Source organism: Myotis nattereri (assembly GCF_964212035.1).
Source record: "Myotis nattereri genome assembly, chromosome: 18".
Taxonomy (NCBI): domain Eukaryota; kingdom Metazoa; phylum Chordata; class Mammalia; order Chiroptera; family Vespertilionidae; genus Myotis; species Myotis nattereri.
The window spans coordinates 9,196,816-9,216,953 of record NC_138093.1 but is presented as its reverse complement, the minus strand read 5'-3'; the positions used below and the strand labels follow the sequence as shown (position 1 = coordinate 9,216,953).

The 20,138-nt window shown below is 47.0% G+C and overlaps 2 protein-coding genes across 3 annotated transcripts in view; both read right to left on the bottom strand.

Annotated features, from left to right (window-relative positions):
- MAB21L3 (mab-21 like 3) overlaps positions 1–9,418 on the bottom strand; it is a 35,864-nt gene extending 26,446 nt beyond the window's left edge. For both annotated transcript variants that reach the window (XM_081112550.1, XM_081112553.1), the window contains exons 1-2: positions 7,996–9,418; positions 7,567–7,739 (exon numbers count right to left, since the gene is read on the bottom strand). The gene's annotated coding sequence lies outside the window, so the exon portion shown is untranslated. The remainder of the gene's footprint in view (positions 1–7,566; positions 7,740–7,995) is intronic.
- Positions 9,419–10,860: 1,442 nt separating this feature from the next.
- Positions 10,861–20,138, bottom strand: part of SLC22A15 (solute carrier family 22 member 15) — a gene marked incomplete at its 5' end in the record, with an annotated part of 38,004 nt that continues 28,726 nt past the window's right edge. The window contains 4 exons of the mRNA XM_081112555.1: positions 10,861–12,753; positions 13,302–13,490; positions 15,004–15,076; positions 17,166–17,286. Coding sequence (XP_080968681.1) covers positions 12,667–12,753; positions 13,302–13,490; positions 15,004–15,076; positions 17,166–17,286 — 470 coding nt within the window. The 3' untranslated portion in view covers positions 10,861–12,666. The remainder of the gene's footprint in view (positions 12,754–13,301; positions 13,491–15,003; positions 15,077–17,165; positions 17,287–20,138) is intronic.

Here is a 20,138-nt window from a genome sequence, read left to right as displayed (position 1 = left end):
CGAATATAGATTCAAAAGTCTTCAAAATACTAGCAAACCAAATCCAGCAACATATAAGAAAGACCATACACATGACCAAATCAGATTTATCCCAACAAGGTGGTTTCAACACATGGAAATCAAACAATGTAACACAACTTATTAGTAGTATAAAAAGCAAAGCCACATAATCTCAGCAGGTGTAAAAAAAAGTATTTGACAAAAAGTCCAACACATTTTCATGATTAAAAAATGATCAACAAATTATAAATAGTTTAATAAGGCCCTCTATAAAACACCCACAGCTAACATCATCCTTGATGGTGCAAGACTGAACGCTCTGTCCCTAAGATTAGGAACAAGACACCATGTTCACTCCTACCACTTCTATTCAACATTGTTCTGGAAGGTCTATCATTACATATGTTTTTTCTTCCTGAAATTTAATTCCACAATATCTTATTCACTTCCTAGCAAATACACATTAAAAGCCTCCTGTGCCAGGCATTCTGAAGCCCTAAGGATACAATAAGACGATAAAAAAGGTTTCCAGCTCATTTTTGGAGAGGGAGGAGAAAATAAATAAGTTAGTCAATAAACAAGACATTTTCAGTGAGTGGTAAGTGCTGAAAAGAAAATAATGATGGAATCGGTTGCCTTAATATCGGATAAAACCTAAGCTACTGCACAGCAGAGATTTTGGTCTATTTTGTTCATTTTATCCCAAGTGCGTAGAGAATCACTCAATAAATACTGAATGAAAGAATGAATAAATGGATGAGTGAAGAAAAGATAAATGTATTTCTCTGAAGGCAGAAAGATAGCAGCTGACTAGAAATGCTCAGTTAGAGGACCACTGAACAGCAGACTTCCAATCAAATGGCAAAATATGACTGAGCATCCCCTCTTAACCCCAAGCAACAAAATGACAAATAAAAAGATACGTGGTTCTTCAAATTCACATGGAAACTAAGGGGTGATACCAGGAATATGTCACCAACTGCAGATCGATACAAATCAGAAGACCCTGAGTGCCAACTCCCTAAGTGTTATACATTCTAGTAGACCGGGGTTCTTCCAAAACCCATTAAGGGTCCCCAATGTGGAAAGATCCAGACAAGAACTGTTTCCACCTCCCAGGTCCCCGTGCGGCGCCACTGCCATCAGCTGCTGCATTGGGAGCCTCTGGAGAGGAAGCCAGTGACCCTGCCAGACAGGCCTGGGAGCGCGGACCAAGAAGAACCCAGATACAGACACATGGACCATCTGGCCTGGAGTCAAATCAACAGACATCCTTTTTCTGATAGGTGTTTCTGATTTCTTGGGATATATTCCTAGAAGTTGGATTACTGGGTCAAATGGGAATTCCATTTTTAATTTTTTGAGGAAACTCTATACCAAATCAAATAGACAGTTAAACTCAGCAAAGCAGACCTTGTAGAGGCTTTGCCAACCCGGACAAGACCAAGTTCCCAGCTGGAGCGGCCGGCAGCCCCCAGCCCTGTCCCCCTGCCTTTCGGGTCCTGGAATGTTAAACCAGTTAGGCAAACGTTTACCAACCATCTCCCAAAGTTCAAATCCCAGGAGTAAAATTCTCATTTTAGGGGCTCCAATTAGAACCCCTCAAATTTGCTGGCAAACGTCAGAATTGGATTTGTCCTTTTGTTACAGATCCGTGAATTACTAACATGGAATCATGAAAATATTACATAACCTAGAAACCTGGAGGAAAAGCATGCCCAGGACATGGGGCCTGGGGATATTTATGAACAGATTTACTATAACAAAGAAGACAGGTAACTTCTGTTTGCATGCTGGCGATCAAATTCAAGAAAACAGGGATTGATTCATTAAAAGGTCAATGGTGACACTCTAATGCAACAGACAAAGAGGGATCAGGCTGAGTTAAAGGAGTGTGAGAAATACAACAAGAATTGAAAATGAATTCAAATCAGAACTTGAATCAGTGGGCCAAGGTGAACGACTGAGCAAATGGAAGAAAGGAAGTGCTCAGCTGTTCAGAAAACAGCAAAGCCAGGTCCCGGTTCCCTCCAAACACTGACACGAATTCCAAGTAAATTAAGGAGTTAATATAAAAACAAATCATAAAGCAGCCAGAAGAAAAGGGAGAGGAACATTTACCTACACGTGTGTGTACGAGGAACATAGGCTGACGGTCCTGCAAACTTTAAATAAAACTTCAAAATTAGAAAACGTGATTCCATAATATAGAATAGAGAACCCAAGCAGGCAACCCATGCACAAAAGCAGGAATACATGGAGTTAATAAGCATAAAAACTCTTACATCTCTAGTTACACCAGAAACATGCAGATTAAGCCCTAACCCCAGACACACACCAATGTGATAATCTGGCAAAAGTCAGAAAAAGGTATTGGTGCTTATGAGGGAATATGGCCCTCGTATATTAACAATGGCTGAGTAAACTGGCAGGGCAAGGCTCATCAACAATTTTAAAATCTTAAAATTTATTGAAAGGAAATGTGAGGAATGCCAACTCTATATGGACCTAAAGTAAATAGTTAATTGGACGCTGGCTAATGATACATCCATCTGATGGAAGACTAAAACATTACCCACACATGGAGAAAAGTTTAGGAATGGTTTTCTCTGGGTGGTGGGATTACATCTAATTTTTATTTTCCATGTTAGCTTTTTATTATTATCTTTTTTTTTACAGTTAACATACTTCTATTTTCATAATCAGAAAAAAGAGATAATATGCAAATAATACCACTCCATAGTCAGAGCAGAGGATGTTGGGTTGCGCAGGGAGCAAGTAAAAAAGGCCAAGAGCCAAGGATAGAACCCAGGTGACCAACTACATATCAGTGAGTCTGGTAATACGTTTGTGCCCTCAGAGCAATGAGCCGTCCACCATCATCAGGGTGGTGCAGATGCCATGTAACTGAGTTTGCTCCCTGCTCACTCACCTAAGGCTCCCTTGGATTCCACGACTGAAACACAGAAGACACTCTGGTCGGGTCCCTCTTTCACAACTGCAGCCAGAAGGAAGCCTCAGGAACCACCTTCTCTCCCCAAGGCCCAGGGAACGGTGCAGACGGCTCCTAGCTCCCTCTCCCCACTTCCCTGCAGAGCTCTACCTGGAAACTCCCTCAGGCCTGCACTTACCACTCCACTCTGGTTCCCAGGAGAGAAAACTGCTGCCCAGGCTTAGAGGAAGAGCTTTTGTATAATCCTGCCACTCCTCCCACCAGAGGCGCCTGCCCCCTCCCCCACCCCAGGACCTCAGAAAAGGGGGAGGGGAAAGGGGAAGTCAGCTCTCAGGCATTTTTCCATGGGAAATGGCAAATCTTCAAGGACAATAAAGAGGAGAAAGTGGTCTCATGAAAGTCATATTTCTCCAGTTACTTCCTCATTAGTTAGCAAATGACGTGGATCAGGTGAAATATGTTTTCTGGAAACATGTCATATCCATTTCAGTTTTGGAAAAACATGGCATCATGAGAATTCACTTAAAAAAATTTTTTTTAAAAAATGGGTGGATTCAATCCTTGTCCTAAAATCTTCGGTAGTTCCTAATTGGTATGACTTACTGAAGCTGTCCCCCACGGCAGCTGGACTTTTACATATATATTACTTGGAAATCAGCACAACAGACTTAGAATTATAATAAAAATGAGGTTAACATTTCATGTTAAAGAGAAAAATGAGAATGAGAAATAAGTCTCCCTGACTCTAAAACTATATTGATGAGATATTGTGAAGACTTCAGAGGATATTTAAAATGTCTTCTAAACTACTCCAGAGCTAAAAGTTGTTAAGCATCAAATAAAGAGTTTAATGAGGTGTGTGTGTGTGTGGGAGGGGAGGGGGGTGCAAGTGTGCCCATGAGAGACTTGGTGGCAGTTGCTCTGGGCTTAAAAAATGCGGCTAATCTGCCCAGCCGGTGTGGCTCAGTGGTTGACTGTCAACCCAGAAACCAAGAGGTCGTGGGTTTCAATTCCCAGTCAGGGCACATGCCCAGGTTGCCAGCTCGACCCCCAGCAGGGGGTGTGCAGGAGGTAGCTGATTGATGAAGTTTCTCATTGTTTCTATCTCTCTATTCCTCTCCTCTTCCTCTTTCTTTAAAATCAATACAAACATACTAAAAAAAAAAAAGGGGGGGGGGGCGGGGGGGGGAGCCCAAAGGGCATCCCAGAGATTTTGTTCCCATTTTCTCTATGAGATTGTATAACTGGATTTGGCCCCCAAACGAGGAGTTTTGACAAGCTTCTCTACCCATATTAGTTACTGACAAAAATTAAATTTCGATTGATTTAATTGTGAAGAAAAAAACCCTCAGTGGTTGTAAAACAGGATCCTTGCTTTACAATCCTCCTTACAACGCTCTGTCCCCAGGGGGGGCCTCATTCAAACATCTGAGCTTGGCCGCACCAGGGTTCCACCAGTGTCCCCTCCTCTCCGCTCCCTGTCCTGGTCCTGAAAGCCAGGGCGAAGTTGGGGCCATTTCTAACCGTCTGAGGGAGAGAAGTGTCCCCTCTTCTCTCGAACGAACCCTCCTTCACAGGAGGCAGGTCAGAGGGAGAATGAGGTGCCTGGGCCGTGGCACAGGACAAGATGGGATCTAGGCCTCGCATCGCCACTTACTAGCCGTGACCTTGAGAAAGTTATTTAATGCGCGAGAGCTTCACTGTTTTCATCAACAGAGTAGAAATTATTAATCGAACAGACTTGTGAGAACTGTCTGACATAGCCATAGAATAAATGTATCTAACATGGCGACACGGTGCAAGACACTCAATGCATGGCAGGTACCCTCGCCATCAACATCATTATCATCAAAACAACCCATAGAAAAAGCAGGCCTGGCTGAATGAAATGCGAGAATCCTTCAAGAATGATAGCAGTACAACACAGTCACTTAAGCAGTGACATCTGAAGTCAGACAATCGAGGCTTTGCCAGTGAGTAGTTACCTGACGGGGGCAAGTTACTTAATTCGGGACTCAGTTTCCTCATCCATAAAATGGAACCGACAATAAAACATTTCAGTTTTCTTCTGAGGATTGGATGTGCCAAGGAGTATAAACTGCTTAGAGCAATGCTCAGTACATGTTCTCTCCTTTAACCCAGCACCTCGAGTAGGACGCAGCAATAGCAGGCATTCAAAATATTTGATGAATAAATAAATGTGATCTTTCCTCCCCTGAAACAATCTCTTGACTATGAGAAACGCTTAAGGAAATCTTTTGATGTTTTGTGCACATCTCCCTATAATAAACTTGAAGCTCCTTGAGGTGGTTTGAGATTCCTGAAAGGAAAGTGACAGTCGGACAAAGCCGAGGTGGCCACTCCACTTCTCCTGGGATGTCACTCTATGACGCCTTTGGCAGCTAAACTTGCTAATGATTCTATTCCTTAACTCAAATACTTAGTTGCACAAGAGAAAAACAGCATGGACTTTGCTCTTTCACAAATAATCCCCGCCTCCCTCCACCCCCAAATTCTCTGCTACTGCCCCAGGTCTTCACCTGTGACACAGTCACTGTTCCTGGTCAGCTGGGCCCTTTCCCAGCCTTATCCCCTCCCCTGACGGACCGGGTTGGGAAGATCATAAATTCTTTCACTGAGAGAACGATGCTGCTTTGTCACGTTTCTGCTTGAAGATGTTTGGGAACCTACTCAGTGAATAAAGGGCTTCTTCTGAGATGTGTCAGGAGGGAGAAATAAATTCAACTACCACAACTGTCCAACTTTCCCCGTAGGCATCACTTTCAGTCACTCCTCCGACAAAGCATTTCTCTGATAAATCAAAGGTGACCTACATTTTAGTCAACATAGGAGAGTCAGTTTTTCAGCTACCGAGCAAACAGAAAAATCGAGACATTGATCCAATACCTAATGATTTTTTCTTCTTTTTTGTTAATCCTCACCCGAGGGGTGAGACAGAAAGAGAGAAACATCGATGTAAGAAAGACACATCGATAGGTTGCCTCCCACACACACCCCAACCAGGGACAAGTATTGAGCCTGCAACCGAGGTACATGCCCTTGACTGGAATCAAACCTGGACCTTTCAGCCTGCAGGCCGACGATCTATACACTGAGCCAAACCAGCTAGGGCTGATTTTGTTTTTCTTAATGTGCTGATCCCTTACGTGCCTGGAATCAAATGGACAGTATTTCCAAACTTGTTATGTGTGTTTCCCTGATGAATTATTTTAAGAGAACTGAATGTATAACATTGATGGTTATGCCAAAATTTCCTCTCAAGAACACCTTCATAGGGTAGACTGCCTCTCAGTGGGGGCAGGGAGAGGTCTCTGTTAAAAAATCATCAAATTCATTTATTCTACAACCAGTAGGGTGAATGGTACTTTAGTAATGTCTAGAAGTACATGGACAATTTATTTAATAATCAATCCTTCTTTGCTTACTTCCATTTTCAAGGTAGAAATCTGAGACCCTGCTAAAAGGGATCGTTTCTCTCTTAAATGTATTCTAATCTTAACTCTAACTTTGCACAGAATGGTGAGATTAAGGACGAAGAAGGTTACATTGGAATGAAGGTTTTTCTGGTTATCTATAAGGGGCTTTCCTGAAGCTAAGTAATCCATAGGCCTCCCTCGAAAATGGATTTTGGGGAAGTGTCCCTTTTGAGTACATTACCTGCTCGACCAGTTAAGTCAATCCTGACTGCCTTCTGCCTGGGCATGCATTCATTTAAAAAGTTAATAAATGCCTACAGTGTTCTAGATATTGTGCTAGTTCTTGGAGTTACTAAGATGAATAGGATACAGCCTTTGTTTGCTTTCCAATGTGAGGGAGCAACAGCGCTCATATGGAAAAATGGTGAAAGATTTATGCGTTCTTTCAGAAACATTTGAATGCCTAGGACACGCTGGGTCCACGCAGTAGGAACGAAAAAAGACCTGTACCCAGTTTTCACAGAGCTTACGACCTACCAGGGGAGGCATCATGATGTATTAAATCACCATAAGCGCTATAATGGAAACTTGGGGATGCTTAAGAGCACACAGCAAAGCAGAGGTAATAACAGCACTGATTTTCACTTTTAAAAAAACCTGCTGGAAATTGTTAAGATGCAGCAAAAATAAACTCAGAAATGAAGGCTTAGTGGGGTTAAAATTCATCCTTTCAAACAGTAAGTGAGAATCAATAAGATCAATAATACTAATAAATGCAGATTTGAGGCTGTTACCAGGGTCTGGGGCTGGCTTCTCCTGACGATGACTAGGTTATTTTATAAAACTTAAAATTATACACTGAAGACTCCAACAGGTTCCCTCTAGTTAGGATTACTTGCTGATACACATAACACACCTGTGGTATCAAACAGCAGGGTGGTGGTGGCCAGAGGGAAGGGGGTGGGTGGGGCGGGGGTGGAAGGAGCCCAATATATGGTGATGGAGGATGATTTGACTTGGGGTGGTGGGCATACAGATCTTGTAACATAGAAATCCACACCTGAAACCTGTATGTCACCCCAATAAATCTAATTTTCAAAAAAGACACCTGGGATAGGCTAAATAACGGCCCCCAAAGAGATCTCCATTCTACTCCCCATAACCCCTGAATGTTACCTTTTATGGCAAAGGTACGGATCTTCAAGTGGAGAGAGAGGCCTGAGTTATCTCGGTGGGCCCTTCCTTACAGGGGGAGGCAGGAGACCAGAGTGAGATGAAGGCTAAGCGACCACAGAAGCAGAGACTGGAGGGATGAGGCCAGGACCAAGCCATGCTGGAGCCTCCAGGAGCTGCAAGAGACAAGGAATGGATTTCCCCCTGGAGAATCAGAAGAAACCGGCTCTGCTGACATCATCGTTTTACCCCCGTAAGATTCATTTGTTGTCTGACCTCCGGGACAGTAACGGAGTAAGTTTGTGTGGTCTGAAGCCACTAGGTGTGTGGTCATTTGTTACAGCATCAGCAGGAAACCAATACAACCCTCAAGTACTAAGAAGGTCCTTGGGAGCCTTTATGGAAAAGTCAGCGTGACTGTGGCTTCCTAACCTCGGCTTTCTGCTGCCCTTCTTCCTGTAAAAGCGGATGATCTTCATCCTCCTCTTCTCCCTCGGTGATAGTATCCAATCAGAGGAAACTACAATGGAAAAATTAGTTACCATAAGAAATGGGAAGAATATTACTCAAAATGAACTGCCGTCTGCTGTTCTTCTCTATAAACTTTAGAATTAAGTTTTCCAATCTAACTATGTTGTACTAGAAGCAAGCGTATGACAGGCATACTTCATTGCAGGTCATTGTTTTCCTGTTTTATATATCGAGCAAATAGACGTGAGACTTTAACGTATTTGCTGATGACAGTCCATCTGTTTCCTCAAGAAAGGATCATCAGTGAGATGTTGTTAGTATTTCTTCGGTACCACTGACCTTGAGAATGTCATGCTAAGAAAATAAGTCCGATGGAAAAAGTTGAGAGCCATGTGTTCTGACTCCTATGTGGGATATAAAACAGAAAGCAACAAACGAACAAACAAGACAAACAAAAAACTCACAGACACAGACGACAGTATGGTAGTGACCAGAGGGAAAGGGGGGGTGGAGGGAGGAAAAGGGGGTCAAATATATGGCGACTTGACTTTGGGTGATGAACACACAATACAATAGACAGATGACGTATAACAGGAGTATACCCTTGAAATCTATATAATCTTATTAATTAACCAATGTTACCCTAATACATTTAATAAAATTGTCAGAAAAATAAAAAAAAGGACTAGCGTGGAGAAGGAAAGGTGCTGGTCAGATCACACGCCAGCTGTGGGCAGCGGGCCACGCGTTCTGCACCCTCTTCTTTCACATTCAGACACATACCGCTTGATCCTGCTACACGATTAAATGGAGGCGTGCCACCTGCAACAGCAAACAGGAGCGGGCATTCCTATCTGTGGGGAAATGCATTCATAATTAAAGTGGCTCTAGGAAGTCAAGGAACCTGTTGTATTATCACCAGCAAGAATAGCTGAGCTTCAAGGATTAAAAAACCCTAATATAACCAATGTCACCCCAATATATTCAAAAATTAAATTTAAAAGTCTGTTATTCCAATGTTTAACATCAACCGATGTTCTAATATTAAGTCTTTTTAAAATTAACAGGATAAACTGAATTTGGCTAAAAACCAACCAACCCCTAATTATCTGACGTGATGGATGTTCACCTCCTCTCAAGTGCCTCCCGTGCTGAATGTTTCCTGTTTACCTCCCTGGATGCACTCCTAGCCCTGTGCTGTGCCCAGGAGGCTGCCCTATGTACTACAGCAATGGGCTTCCTCTGCATACAGCCTCTATGGGGGTTTCTGGAAGCTCTGTCCACCTATTGGCATTCATTTATTAAGCTTCCCTCCGAGTTGGGTGTACATTTTTTTTTTTTTTGCCATCTACACATTCATTTCATTCAACTTCTTGAAGTTGTATTTTGAAGCGAAGCGATTCCACTGGAATCTATTCTATTTGAAATCAATTGTTCTGCGGGGCCTAGACTTGAAGTTACTGTAAGACTATTTGGCTTCGTCGGCCCTTGAGATTTTTCAATAGATAAGTAATGTCTCCTAAGCTTTATCCTACAGAGCTCTAGGGTCTCAGCTGAAAAGTTTTCCAAATGTTTCCATGCTGCAAAACACTTGTTCAAAAGAAATTCAGGCCCACAGGGAAGAGGAATAGCTCCTCTTCACGGTGAGAATAACTGTGAGACTTCTGTATTTCTACAAGACAATATCAACAGTCTTGATTGTGAAGTATGACATAAAAAGCATTTGAATCTCTTTAATGAGCAAGGACTCCAGTAATTCACTAAATAATTTAACCTTGAAATGACCTTGATCTAGCAAAAATTTGCTGCATTTGGGTTAATGTTGTTGGGATTCATCCACCTCAATACACAGAACTCCTATGTTACTCATTCCATTCTATGGATATAAAATAGTATCTATACATTTGCTTAGGGAAGGTATTTAATGTCACTTTTCACTGCAACTACATCTTTGTACACACCTCCTTGCACATGTGCACTAGGTAAGTAATAAGGAAAACACTGACGGTATGATGTTTCATTTTTTCCACCTGCATGTTCTGGTCTGCTTGTGAATTGTGAAATCACTTGTGTGTTTTCACCAGAATTCTTTTCATTTTAAAGTAAAACAGCAGAGAAAAGGCAATACAGAACACAGGCTTAGTATTATTCTATAAAATTTTGGAGATACACACACACACACACACACACACACACGGACATGTATGTAGGTTTGTGTATTGTACGTGTCATAGTGTAAAACATTTTTCTTATGATGGGTTACAATCAAAATATCTGAAAAAAGATCCACAACATGGACATAGAGCAGAATTTCTATATCATAGAATATTCACATTTTCAACTGGCTGCTATTAGTACTTTGTTGAATACATTTATGCTTCCATCAGGATATAAGTACATTCTTTTCTCTATATCTTCACGTTTTGATTTTATGACCCCCTCCTCCCTGAATCTTATGGATTTTAAATATTTTTGTTTCAACTTGCATTTCTCTGATTCTCCAGGGAGGCTGAGGAATTGCCTAACAGGATTTTTTTGTGAGCTTTTCTTTCTGATTTCACTAATTTTTAATATATTCTGGATACTAATCCTTGTCTCTTAAAGAAGTTGCAAATACTTTCCCCAAATCTATTGCTTTTCTGTTAACTTCCTTCAGTCAGTCCCAAAGCTAGCTCTTTTCTATTCAGCCAGGGGCAGAGGGAACCTCAGTGCCAACCCAGAGACAGAGTCCTAACTGGTTTTCAAATAGAACCAAGTCAACACTGGCTGTCGCTGGGTATTGAGCCGATGAGTAAGACATTCTTTAAATTCTGGTTTCCAACTTTTCTATAATGGGATGCACTACTCTGACAATGCAAAGAAAGAGCTCCAAACGACCCCAGACCACAAGTGTCTTAGTTTACTGTTTTATTTTGAATGCCCCGACCACCGGAGAAGAGCTAAGTGTCCTTGCAAGTTCTTCCTCGCAGGTGGTGGACAGGGTCTCTGCTTCCAGAGAAGCAGAAGCAGGACTCCCCAATCTGGGGGTTTGGGTTGCATCTGCCCGGGCTTTACAACACTGGGAGGAGTTCCATAACTTCCCTGAAGGCGAAACAGTGCCTCTTACTAGTCCCTAGGGCATCCAGGCCCACGTTCTGGGCGTAGCACAGAGATGTAAAACGTGGTTGAGATGCCCTGCTTATGAAGAGCGCAGCACATCGTCAGGGCGTGAGGAACATGAAAACACTTCAGCAAATACAGAGGATAGATGGATACAGTGCGAACCAAGAGGTCGATGCGGAAGAACAGGAGAGTGCTGCAGCCGGTGGGGTGACGCCTCCCAGTTCCCAGAAGCAGTCATGGCGACGTCATCTCTTTTCCTCTTATGCAATCTCTCTCTCTAAGAGATCAGTAGAAATGGCAATTCTGAAAACACACATTTTCCTGGGTGGGAAAGTGACTTAAAGCGCTGCTGCCCAAGCCCACTGACTCGGGGTGAATATTCCGATGTGAGGTAACAGTCAAGTTTCATGGGGAATCAGATCTTCTTAGTGCAAGATTTTAGGAAACTCAGTATGATTTTGATTTTCTTGAAATTGGTAGTACTTAGTGAAAAACCAAGTTTTCCTATGAAATTACTGTGCCTTCCACTTGACTACATGGGGAGGGGCGGGCCTCGGACTAAAAGGGTTCAAGTTCTTAAACGTTGCCCAAGTCCCTCACTGCATGACACTGAAAACAAAGCACATTTAAAACTTGCGGAAGGTCATTTTCTCTTCTTCCTTATTAAAAATGGCACCTTCCCCCTCACCGCCAACATCCACGTGCTCAGCATGTCATTTTTGGTAAGTGCCCTCCACCCTGAGAAAACTCCGTCAGGCGCTGGGTGTGATTTTGAAGCCACTGCTGGCACTAGAATCTGCGATGGAATTTTTCCAGAGGGGCACACAGTGGGAACTGAAGAAATCCCACAATCGGAGCGTTGACGGGGCTCACAGGGAGTTGCTGGCAACCTCTGACCGAGAACGTGTTGGTACAGTTGGCTTTTCCTAGAGGATTCTCTGTGGGAGCTCAAGCCCACCAGGAGGCTGCAAACCAAGGCAAGGCCGCAGATTTCGGGAGGGGGGCCCCGGGCCACACAGAGGCTGGGTTTTCCTCTGCGCAGGCCAGCGTGCCTCACAGATTCCTGGTGAGGAGCAACCGGTGAGGGGAGACGTCAAATAGGATATAAAGATGAATCGTAAGGACCTAACAATGAAACCTTACGGGAGTTTATCTTCTGTTACTGAAACGGTGAGAAAAACTTTTCACCGATCTGCCTTCAGGTCCTGACGAAGGAACAGCAGCCCGATCGCACTTCTAGAAACAGGTGGGTTTGCCGCTCTGGCTGTGGATTTGAGCGTCAGGCCAGAGGTCGTGATTCTGAGCTAAACCCGGATGCTGGACACAGTAGCATCTATGTCCTCAATGCAGTGATGGCCTCGCTCAGGAACTCTCTTCTCCAACTCGATCTGGGCCTAGAAACAGTCAGCCCCGAAGCGGAGCACCTTCGACCGGTGTCCGAGCACAGCTCTCTCCAGTTCCCGGCAGAACCTGCCTTCGCCGGAGGCATGAAAGATGGCCCCCTGCCCCGGAGGCGGAACCTGGGGCCTCTCACTTGATCATGTGAGTCCCTTCGTCCGCATCATAAAACTCTTCCTCTTCGCTCTCGCTCCCCGGAGCGCCGCCCTTGTCCGGGGACTGCAACAGGAGAGGACAGCAGCGTGAAAGGATGTCATGACATTTCCAAAATGAGAATTACTATCGAGCGTCTAACTGACACGTCTCTCTGTGACATCTATTCTCCTAGGAATTAGCCCCAAGGTGTCCTAAGGAAGCTAGTGAACCATCAATCATCTTTATTTCTCTGAAAAGCAGTTGCTATGACACCCCACCTTTTTTTTCCATGAGTTTTGCTCAGATCTGTTTCCTCTAACCAGACACACTTCCCCTTCCCCCGCCCAAAGAAAAATGACCATCATCGCCCAGCCCGTGTGGCTCAGTGGTTGAGCGTCAACCTATGAACCAGGAGGTCACGGTTGGATTCCTGGTCAGGACACAGGCCCGGGTGGCGGGCTCAATCCCCAGTGGGGGGCGTGCAGGAGGCAGCCCATCTGTGATTCTCTCTCATCATTGATGTTTCTGACTCTATCCCTTCCCCTTCCTCTCTGAAATCAATAAAAATACATGTTTAAAAAGAACTTTTGTCCTCTAAGTGGTGATTCTGAATGTGTACGACACGGCCATACCTGTGGGACGTCCAGGGTCTGCAAAGACAGAGCTTCGTCCCCCAGACTCCGGTAGGAGTACACCTGGAGGTCAGAAACGGTCTCCGGCAACGGGGCGTTCAGGGTTTCAGGCAACAACAGACTCAGCAGGCCCGCGGCCAGGCCCGTGGCTCCAAAGACAATGAAAGGTAAAGACCACTGCACATATTTCTGTGGGGCAGGGAGTGGAATGGAAACAAACAGAAACTCAGCATTAGTTTCCCTGGAGATGACCCGTCCTGCTTACTGCCCCACCCATGCCTTCCACCGGAATACACTACAAACCAGTCTCTCCCCAGAGAGAATGGCCCTGGGGATGGCGATCCCTCAGGCACGGAGGGGAGTGAGAGTAACAGCCCTGGGGGTCAGGGCAGGCTGTGCTCTGCATGGGGCACCCCCTGGGGGCGGGGCAGCCAGCCCCCACAACCAGAGTTCGCAGGGAACCTGGGGCTCAGCTTCCGTTCCAGGGGTGCAGCTTCCAGCACAGTGACCACACACTCTTCACTTAGGACACGCCCCCGATATTTGCTGCTGGCAGTTTTGCTGATTTTTCAAAAGTGAAGAGATGATGGAAAAGGAGGAGGGGGAGGGGGAGGGAGAGGAGGGGAGGGGACAGGCCGGGGAGCAGCAGGATCTCTGACCTCTGGCCGCCTCTGGGCAAACACACGTCCAGCACATGGGCGTGTTGCTCAATCAAAGTGAACACACACTCTCGCCTCTTCTCTGCCTGGCGGGAGCCAACAGAGACCCAGAGCTGGGTCTCCATGCTCCAGGGTGGCAGCCGAAGGTGGGTCTTTAACCATGAACCCTAATGTCAGGCATGCTTTAGAGGGAACTCATATGAGTCCTTCGAAAGAAGGGTCTTGTAACCTCAAATGAAGCACGAGACACAGGGAGAGGTACTCAGAAAAAGGAAGTGCATCGAAACTCAAAACAAGGAACAGCTACGGTGTGTTTCAGAGACGTCCGGGGCGAGGAGGCGGTGGGTGGTGGACAGTTGTCCCCAGAACATCCACAGCGCCACCCAAACCTGTCCCCGCGAGTCTAGGCGGGGAAGTGCTAGGTCAGACCTGGCAGAGACGGCCTGGTCTCCGCGGGCCCCCAGCTGAGCCTGAGCCCTTCCTGGTGGGAAGGATTCGGGCTGTCATTTAAGTCTAACTCTTCGCTCTGACTGTTACATTTAGAAAATGGCAGAAAGTATTCATAGACACACTGCTAGGCGTGTTTCTCCTCTGAGTTTCTTTTCCAAGTGGTGTGCGTGGGGAGATATGCCACCTCTTCCTGCTGCATTCTCTCCTCTAATCAGGGTTGCACACCGCCCACCTCTGTGTCGCTGTGACTGCAGGAGGTGACATAGGGAGGGAGCTGAGCACGGAGTCCGCACACAGCAGGCGCCTCATAAGCGCTCCCTAATGGACTAGCTTGTGAATGGGGACAAGAAGGGACAAGCTGGCTTCAGCTGAGAGTCCAGTGAACACGGATGAGCGGAAAATCAGAGCCGGGGGGTGAAAGCATTCCGGGACGAGTCCGTCCGCCCTGCAGACTCTGCCTCTAAAAGGCACACGGTCCCGGGTGCGTCAGGCTGATCTTAAATGGCAGCGGCCCATGACCTCTTTCTACGCAAACCCACAGGCATCTCCAAAGCAGAGGATCAAGAAAAACAAGGCGAGGAGGACAAACCAACCAGAGAGGGGACGAAGGGAGCAATGATCCCACCGACGCGGGAGAACATGGAGCAGGTGCCAAGCCCAACATTCCTGAAAGGCAGAAGAAAGTGACAAAATTCAGTAAGTTCTAGGGGGGCAATTTGAAGACCCTGGGGTGTGTGTGTGGGGGGGGGGTGGGCCTAGAATAACATCCTGCAGTAAACACTCGGGGTCCCGGAGAGCAGTGCCGCCCACGAGCCCTGTGGTGCTGCCGGTGTCTGCGACTGACCGCCCAGCGTGGAAGCCACTGGATGCAGCCACGGAGCCTCCGCTCCAAGTGGGACGAAGGATGGGGAACTGCATTGGTACCTTTTATTTTCCATCCTCACCTGAGGGTATTTTTCCATTGATTTTTTTTTTTTAAAGAGAATGGAGGGGAGGGAAACATTGATGTGAGAGGGACACATCCATTGGTTGCCTCCCACACGCACCCCTGGCAAGTGCGACCGAGGGAATCCGGCCCAGCTCACAGGGGCGGTTCCGTAAGGACTGAGGTGCATCCCGGGCCTTCACATTTGCTGGCTTTTGTTTTCAGGCCCATTCTCTGTGGGGAAACTTGGGATGGAATAGGTTCTTTTTAATATAAGCCTGTCCTACTCATTAAATCCACCTACTACGCATAGCTGACATTTACTTATGCCTCTATGGAACTGTCCTCTTTAAAATGTGTATATCTTAGAATGTTATTAGCCAATGTTACCCAATAAATTTAATTTTTAAAATGTGTACATTTTGCACTAAAATGTAGGCTCCGTGAGAACAGAGACTTTGTCCCCTTGCCTGTCATGTGCCTTGACACGGGATGGGTGACTTTATTAAGAAATGAAGTCACCAAAATGAGACGACATTCGGGCACTATTTGGGCGACAGGACATGTCCAGAGCACAGTCCTCATCTCACGATTTCCATGAGAGAATTCAGCTCAAGTGAAGCTACAATTTCTTCACCAGGAGGCCGAGAGCCACCCACACAGTTTCTGAGCTCCGCCTGCTTGCTGACCTGCTGCTGGCCGCACTGGGATGCAAGCACCTAGCCACAAGGCAGGCTGTGTGTGTGGGACGGAGGCTGTGCGTGTGGGAGGGAGGCTGTGAGTGTGGGAGGGAGGCTGTGCGTGTGGGAGGGAGGCTGTGCGCGTGGGAGGGAGGCTGTGCGCGTGGGAGGGAGGCTGTGAGTGTGGGAGGGAGGCTGTGAGTGTGGGAGGGAGGCTGTGTGTGTGGGAGGGAGGCTGTGCGCGTGGGAGGGAGGCTGTGAGTGTGGGAGGGAGGCTGTGTGTGTGGGATGGAGGCTGTGTGTGTGGGAGGCAGGCTGTGTGCGTGGGACGGAGGCTGTGTGTGTGGGAGGGAGGCTGTGTGTGTGGGAGGGAGGCTGTGAGTGTGGGAGGGAGGCTGTGAGTGTGGGACGGAGGCTGTGTGCGTGGGAGGGAGGCTGTGCGCGTGGGACGGAGGCTGTGTGCGTGGGACGGAGGCTGTGCGCGTGGGAGGGAGGCTGTGCGCGCGGGAGGGAGGCTGTGCGCGCGGGAGGGAGGCTGTGCGCGCGGGAGGGAGGCTGTGCGCGCGGGAGGGAGGCTGTGCGCGCGGGACGGAGGCTGTGCGCGCGGGACGGAGGCTGTGCGCGCGGGAGGGAGGCTGTGCGCGTGGGAGGGAGGCTGTGCGCGTGGGACGGAGGCTGTGCGCGTGGGACGGAGGCTGTGCGCGTGGGAGGGAGGCTGTGCGCGTGGGAGGGAGGCTGTGTGTGGGAGGGAGGCTGTGTGCGTGGGAGGGAGGCTGTGTGCGCGGGACGGAGGCTGTGTGTGTGGGACGGAGGCTGTGTGTGTGGGAGGGAGGCTGTGTGTGTGGGAGGGAGGCTGTGTGTGTGGGAGGGAGGCTGTGTGTGTGTGGGAGGGAGGCTGTGTGTGTGGGAGGGAGGCTGTGTGTGTGGGATGGAGGCTGTGTGTGGGAGAGGGAGGCTGTGCGTGTGGGAGGGAGGCTGTGCGTGTGGGAGGGAGGCTGTGTGTGTGGGAGGGAGGCTGTGTGTGTGGGAGGGAGGCTGTGTGTGGGAGAGGGAGGCTGTGCGTGTGGGAGGGAGGCTGTGCGTGTGGGAGGGAGGCTGTGTGTGTGGGAGGGAGGCTGTGTGTGTGGGAGGGAGGCTGTGGGACGCGTACCTGATGACTGTGGGGTAGAGCTCAGAGGTGTAGATGTACACAACGTTGAAGGCGGCGCTGATGGTCAGCTTCCCCAGCAGAGACAAGGACCGGCTGTTCACCACGGCGAACACGCCCGTGTCTGAGGAGCAAAGGGTGACACCCGTGAGGTCGTGAGGTCGTTGGCGAAACTAGGCTTTTAGAAACGACCCATCTCGTTCTGAAGGAGGGAGGGGCATTCATGCGGATCTGGAACAGCCAGGAGGGAACGTCAGTGAATCCGCAGTCCGAGGTGTAACGATCACCCACACACACATGCAGGTACGTCCCACTGTGCTGCTGTTCCCAGAGTCTCACATGGTGAGGTACTCTGTGACCAAACCCGCACTCCCTCCTGAAGGACAGGGCTCCCTGAAAACGTCCCCACTGGAGGAGAGTGAGCCGCCGGGAAACTGTCCGCTTCATGGACCACAGACGTTAACTGCGTCTCCTTTCTTCCCAACCTTGTTCAACAATCAAAGCTGTAAATGGTCGGGCCTGGCCGGCGTGGCTCGGTGGTTGAGCATCGACCTATGAACCAGGAGGTCACGATTTGATTCCCGGTTAGGGCACATGCCCAGGTTGTAGGCTTGATCCCCAGTGTGGTGTGTGCAGGAGGCAGCCAATCAATGATTCTCTCTCATCATTGATGTATCTCTGTCTCACTCTCCATTCTCCCTTCCTCTCTGAAATCAATAAAAATGTATTTAAAAAATAAAAAATAAATAAAACAGTGGTCAGCACAGCCAGCGCTGGCAGTGGGAGTTCAGGCTGACAGAGAAGATGAGCAGGGGCGAGGGCTGAGGGCCAGGAAAACGCCTCTTCCATTGGCCATCCTTGGTGTCCCATTGCAAAAGGAATAATCCCATTAAATCACTACCAGAGATATGAAACATCAATGTTTGTGAAAAAAAAGAGAATTAAATATAGAACCACTTTCGATCCTTCCTCCTCCCAAACTTACTTGAGTTACTAATCAATGATATTTGAGTTTCTTAATGTCCCGTTTTCACATAACATGAAGAAATACATTTTATGTCAGTTCACTTCTCTATTGAAAATACAGTCAGCCCTAGCCGGTTTGGCGCGGTGGATAGAGCATCAGCCTGTGGACTGAAGGGTCCCAGGTTTGATTCTGGTCAAGGGCACATGCCTGGGTTGCAAGCTCGATCGCCAGTGGGGGGCATGCAGGAGGCAGCCAATCAATGATTCTCTCTCATCATTGATGTTTCTATCTCTCTCTCCCTCTTCCTTCCTCTCTGAAATCAATAAAAATATATTTAAAAATAAAAAAAATACAATCAATTTTCCTGTGGGTCTTTCCTCTATTAACAATATCCCCTCTGGGACTTTGTAATTTAACTAGAGGCCTGATGCACGAAATTCGTGCAAGGGGCTCGGCCGTCGTGCCCTGGCTGCCTCGAGGCCCCACGGCCTCGCCCCCGGTTGTTCAGGAAGGTCATTCCACCATCCAGTCTAATTAGCATATTAGCTCTTTATTATATAAAATATATCCTATTGCACAGAAAATCTCTCATGCTACATAATTTACATTTATTTTTTAATTTTAAGAGATATTTTGTATATATTGTTCCACTAGCATTTGCTGACAATTGAGTGCAGTATTAAAAATACAGGATTGCTCCCTTTCAAACATCGTTAACCTCCCCTCTTCACTCGCTCACCAGCTTCTACCTCCAAAATAACAAATTTCTCCCGAGAGAAGAAAAGATGCTCATCGTCTCTGCTGTACTTTCCCCCCTTCACTATCCAGCGGTGACCACCCTCCACTTCCTCAGAGGCAGCTGCCCGTCACTCACCACCATGTGGCTCCCAAGGCCATCCTCCCCTGAAATGCCTGCTCCTGAAGGTCAAGAGCAATGTCCTGATCACCAAGGTAATTGCCTCGCATCCTCCTTGACATTTCTGCCCAAGAGAACACGCCCGGCCCCTTCCTTGGGACTGCGTGCATGGCTCACACAAACCACTGTTCCCTTAAATGACTCAAATAGGCAATGGCCTCTCCTTCCTTGGACCTTCACTGCCCCTATTTACCAACCCACTCAACCGGCATGCGCCAGGCTCTCTTGCAGGTGCTTGCTCTTCCACCTGGTCTGCCCACAATGTATTTCGAGTTAGCGCAGGCGAAGGCGGGTCTAGTTTGCTTGCAGCATCTCCCATAGTAAGATACTCAGTGATGCTCGCTCAATATTTGTTGAACAAATCAGTGGAAGGGCCATGACAGGGATTATTGTTTTTATAAAGTTTTATTTTGATAAAAGAAATCTTATCCTGTAGAGGTTATTTCTTCTCTTGTAAACTTTTCCTGGAGTGACCCTTACAAGGCAGTTCCTTCTGCATTTCAGGATTTAACAGAATGTAGCAAATACTTACTTTGTTGTTGTTGTTAACCCTCACGCGAAGGTCTATTTCTCCATTGACTTTTAGAGAGAGTGGGAGGGAGGGGGAGAGACAGAGAGAAACACATCGATTGGTTGCCTCCTGTATGGGCGAGGGATGGAGCCTGCACCTGAGGTACGTGCCCTTGACTGGAATCGAACCCGGGACCCTTCAGTCCAGGGGCTGATGCTCTATCCACTGAGCCAAACTGGCCAGGGCTGCAAATACTTTTACCTAGCACATGAAAGAAAAAGTATATCCTACTGCATAGAAAATCTCTCACGCTCCATAATTTATACTTATTTTTTTTAATTTTAAGAGGTATTTTGTATATATTGTTCAACCAGCATTTGCTGACAATTGAGTGCAGTTTTAAAAATATTACTTGTCATGCACTATTGAATCCTCATGAGAGGGACTAATTCAGTGGAATGAACCTGTGTGAGGAGGAGGCCTGCCATACACTCCGTTCTACAATATGTTTCACCTCCGCTGCTTGACAAGGAAATAAATCTTCATTTGCTTTAAAGATGGCGCCTGCACACCGCGGCCCAG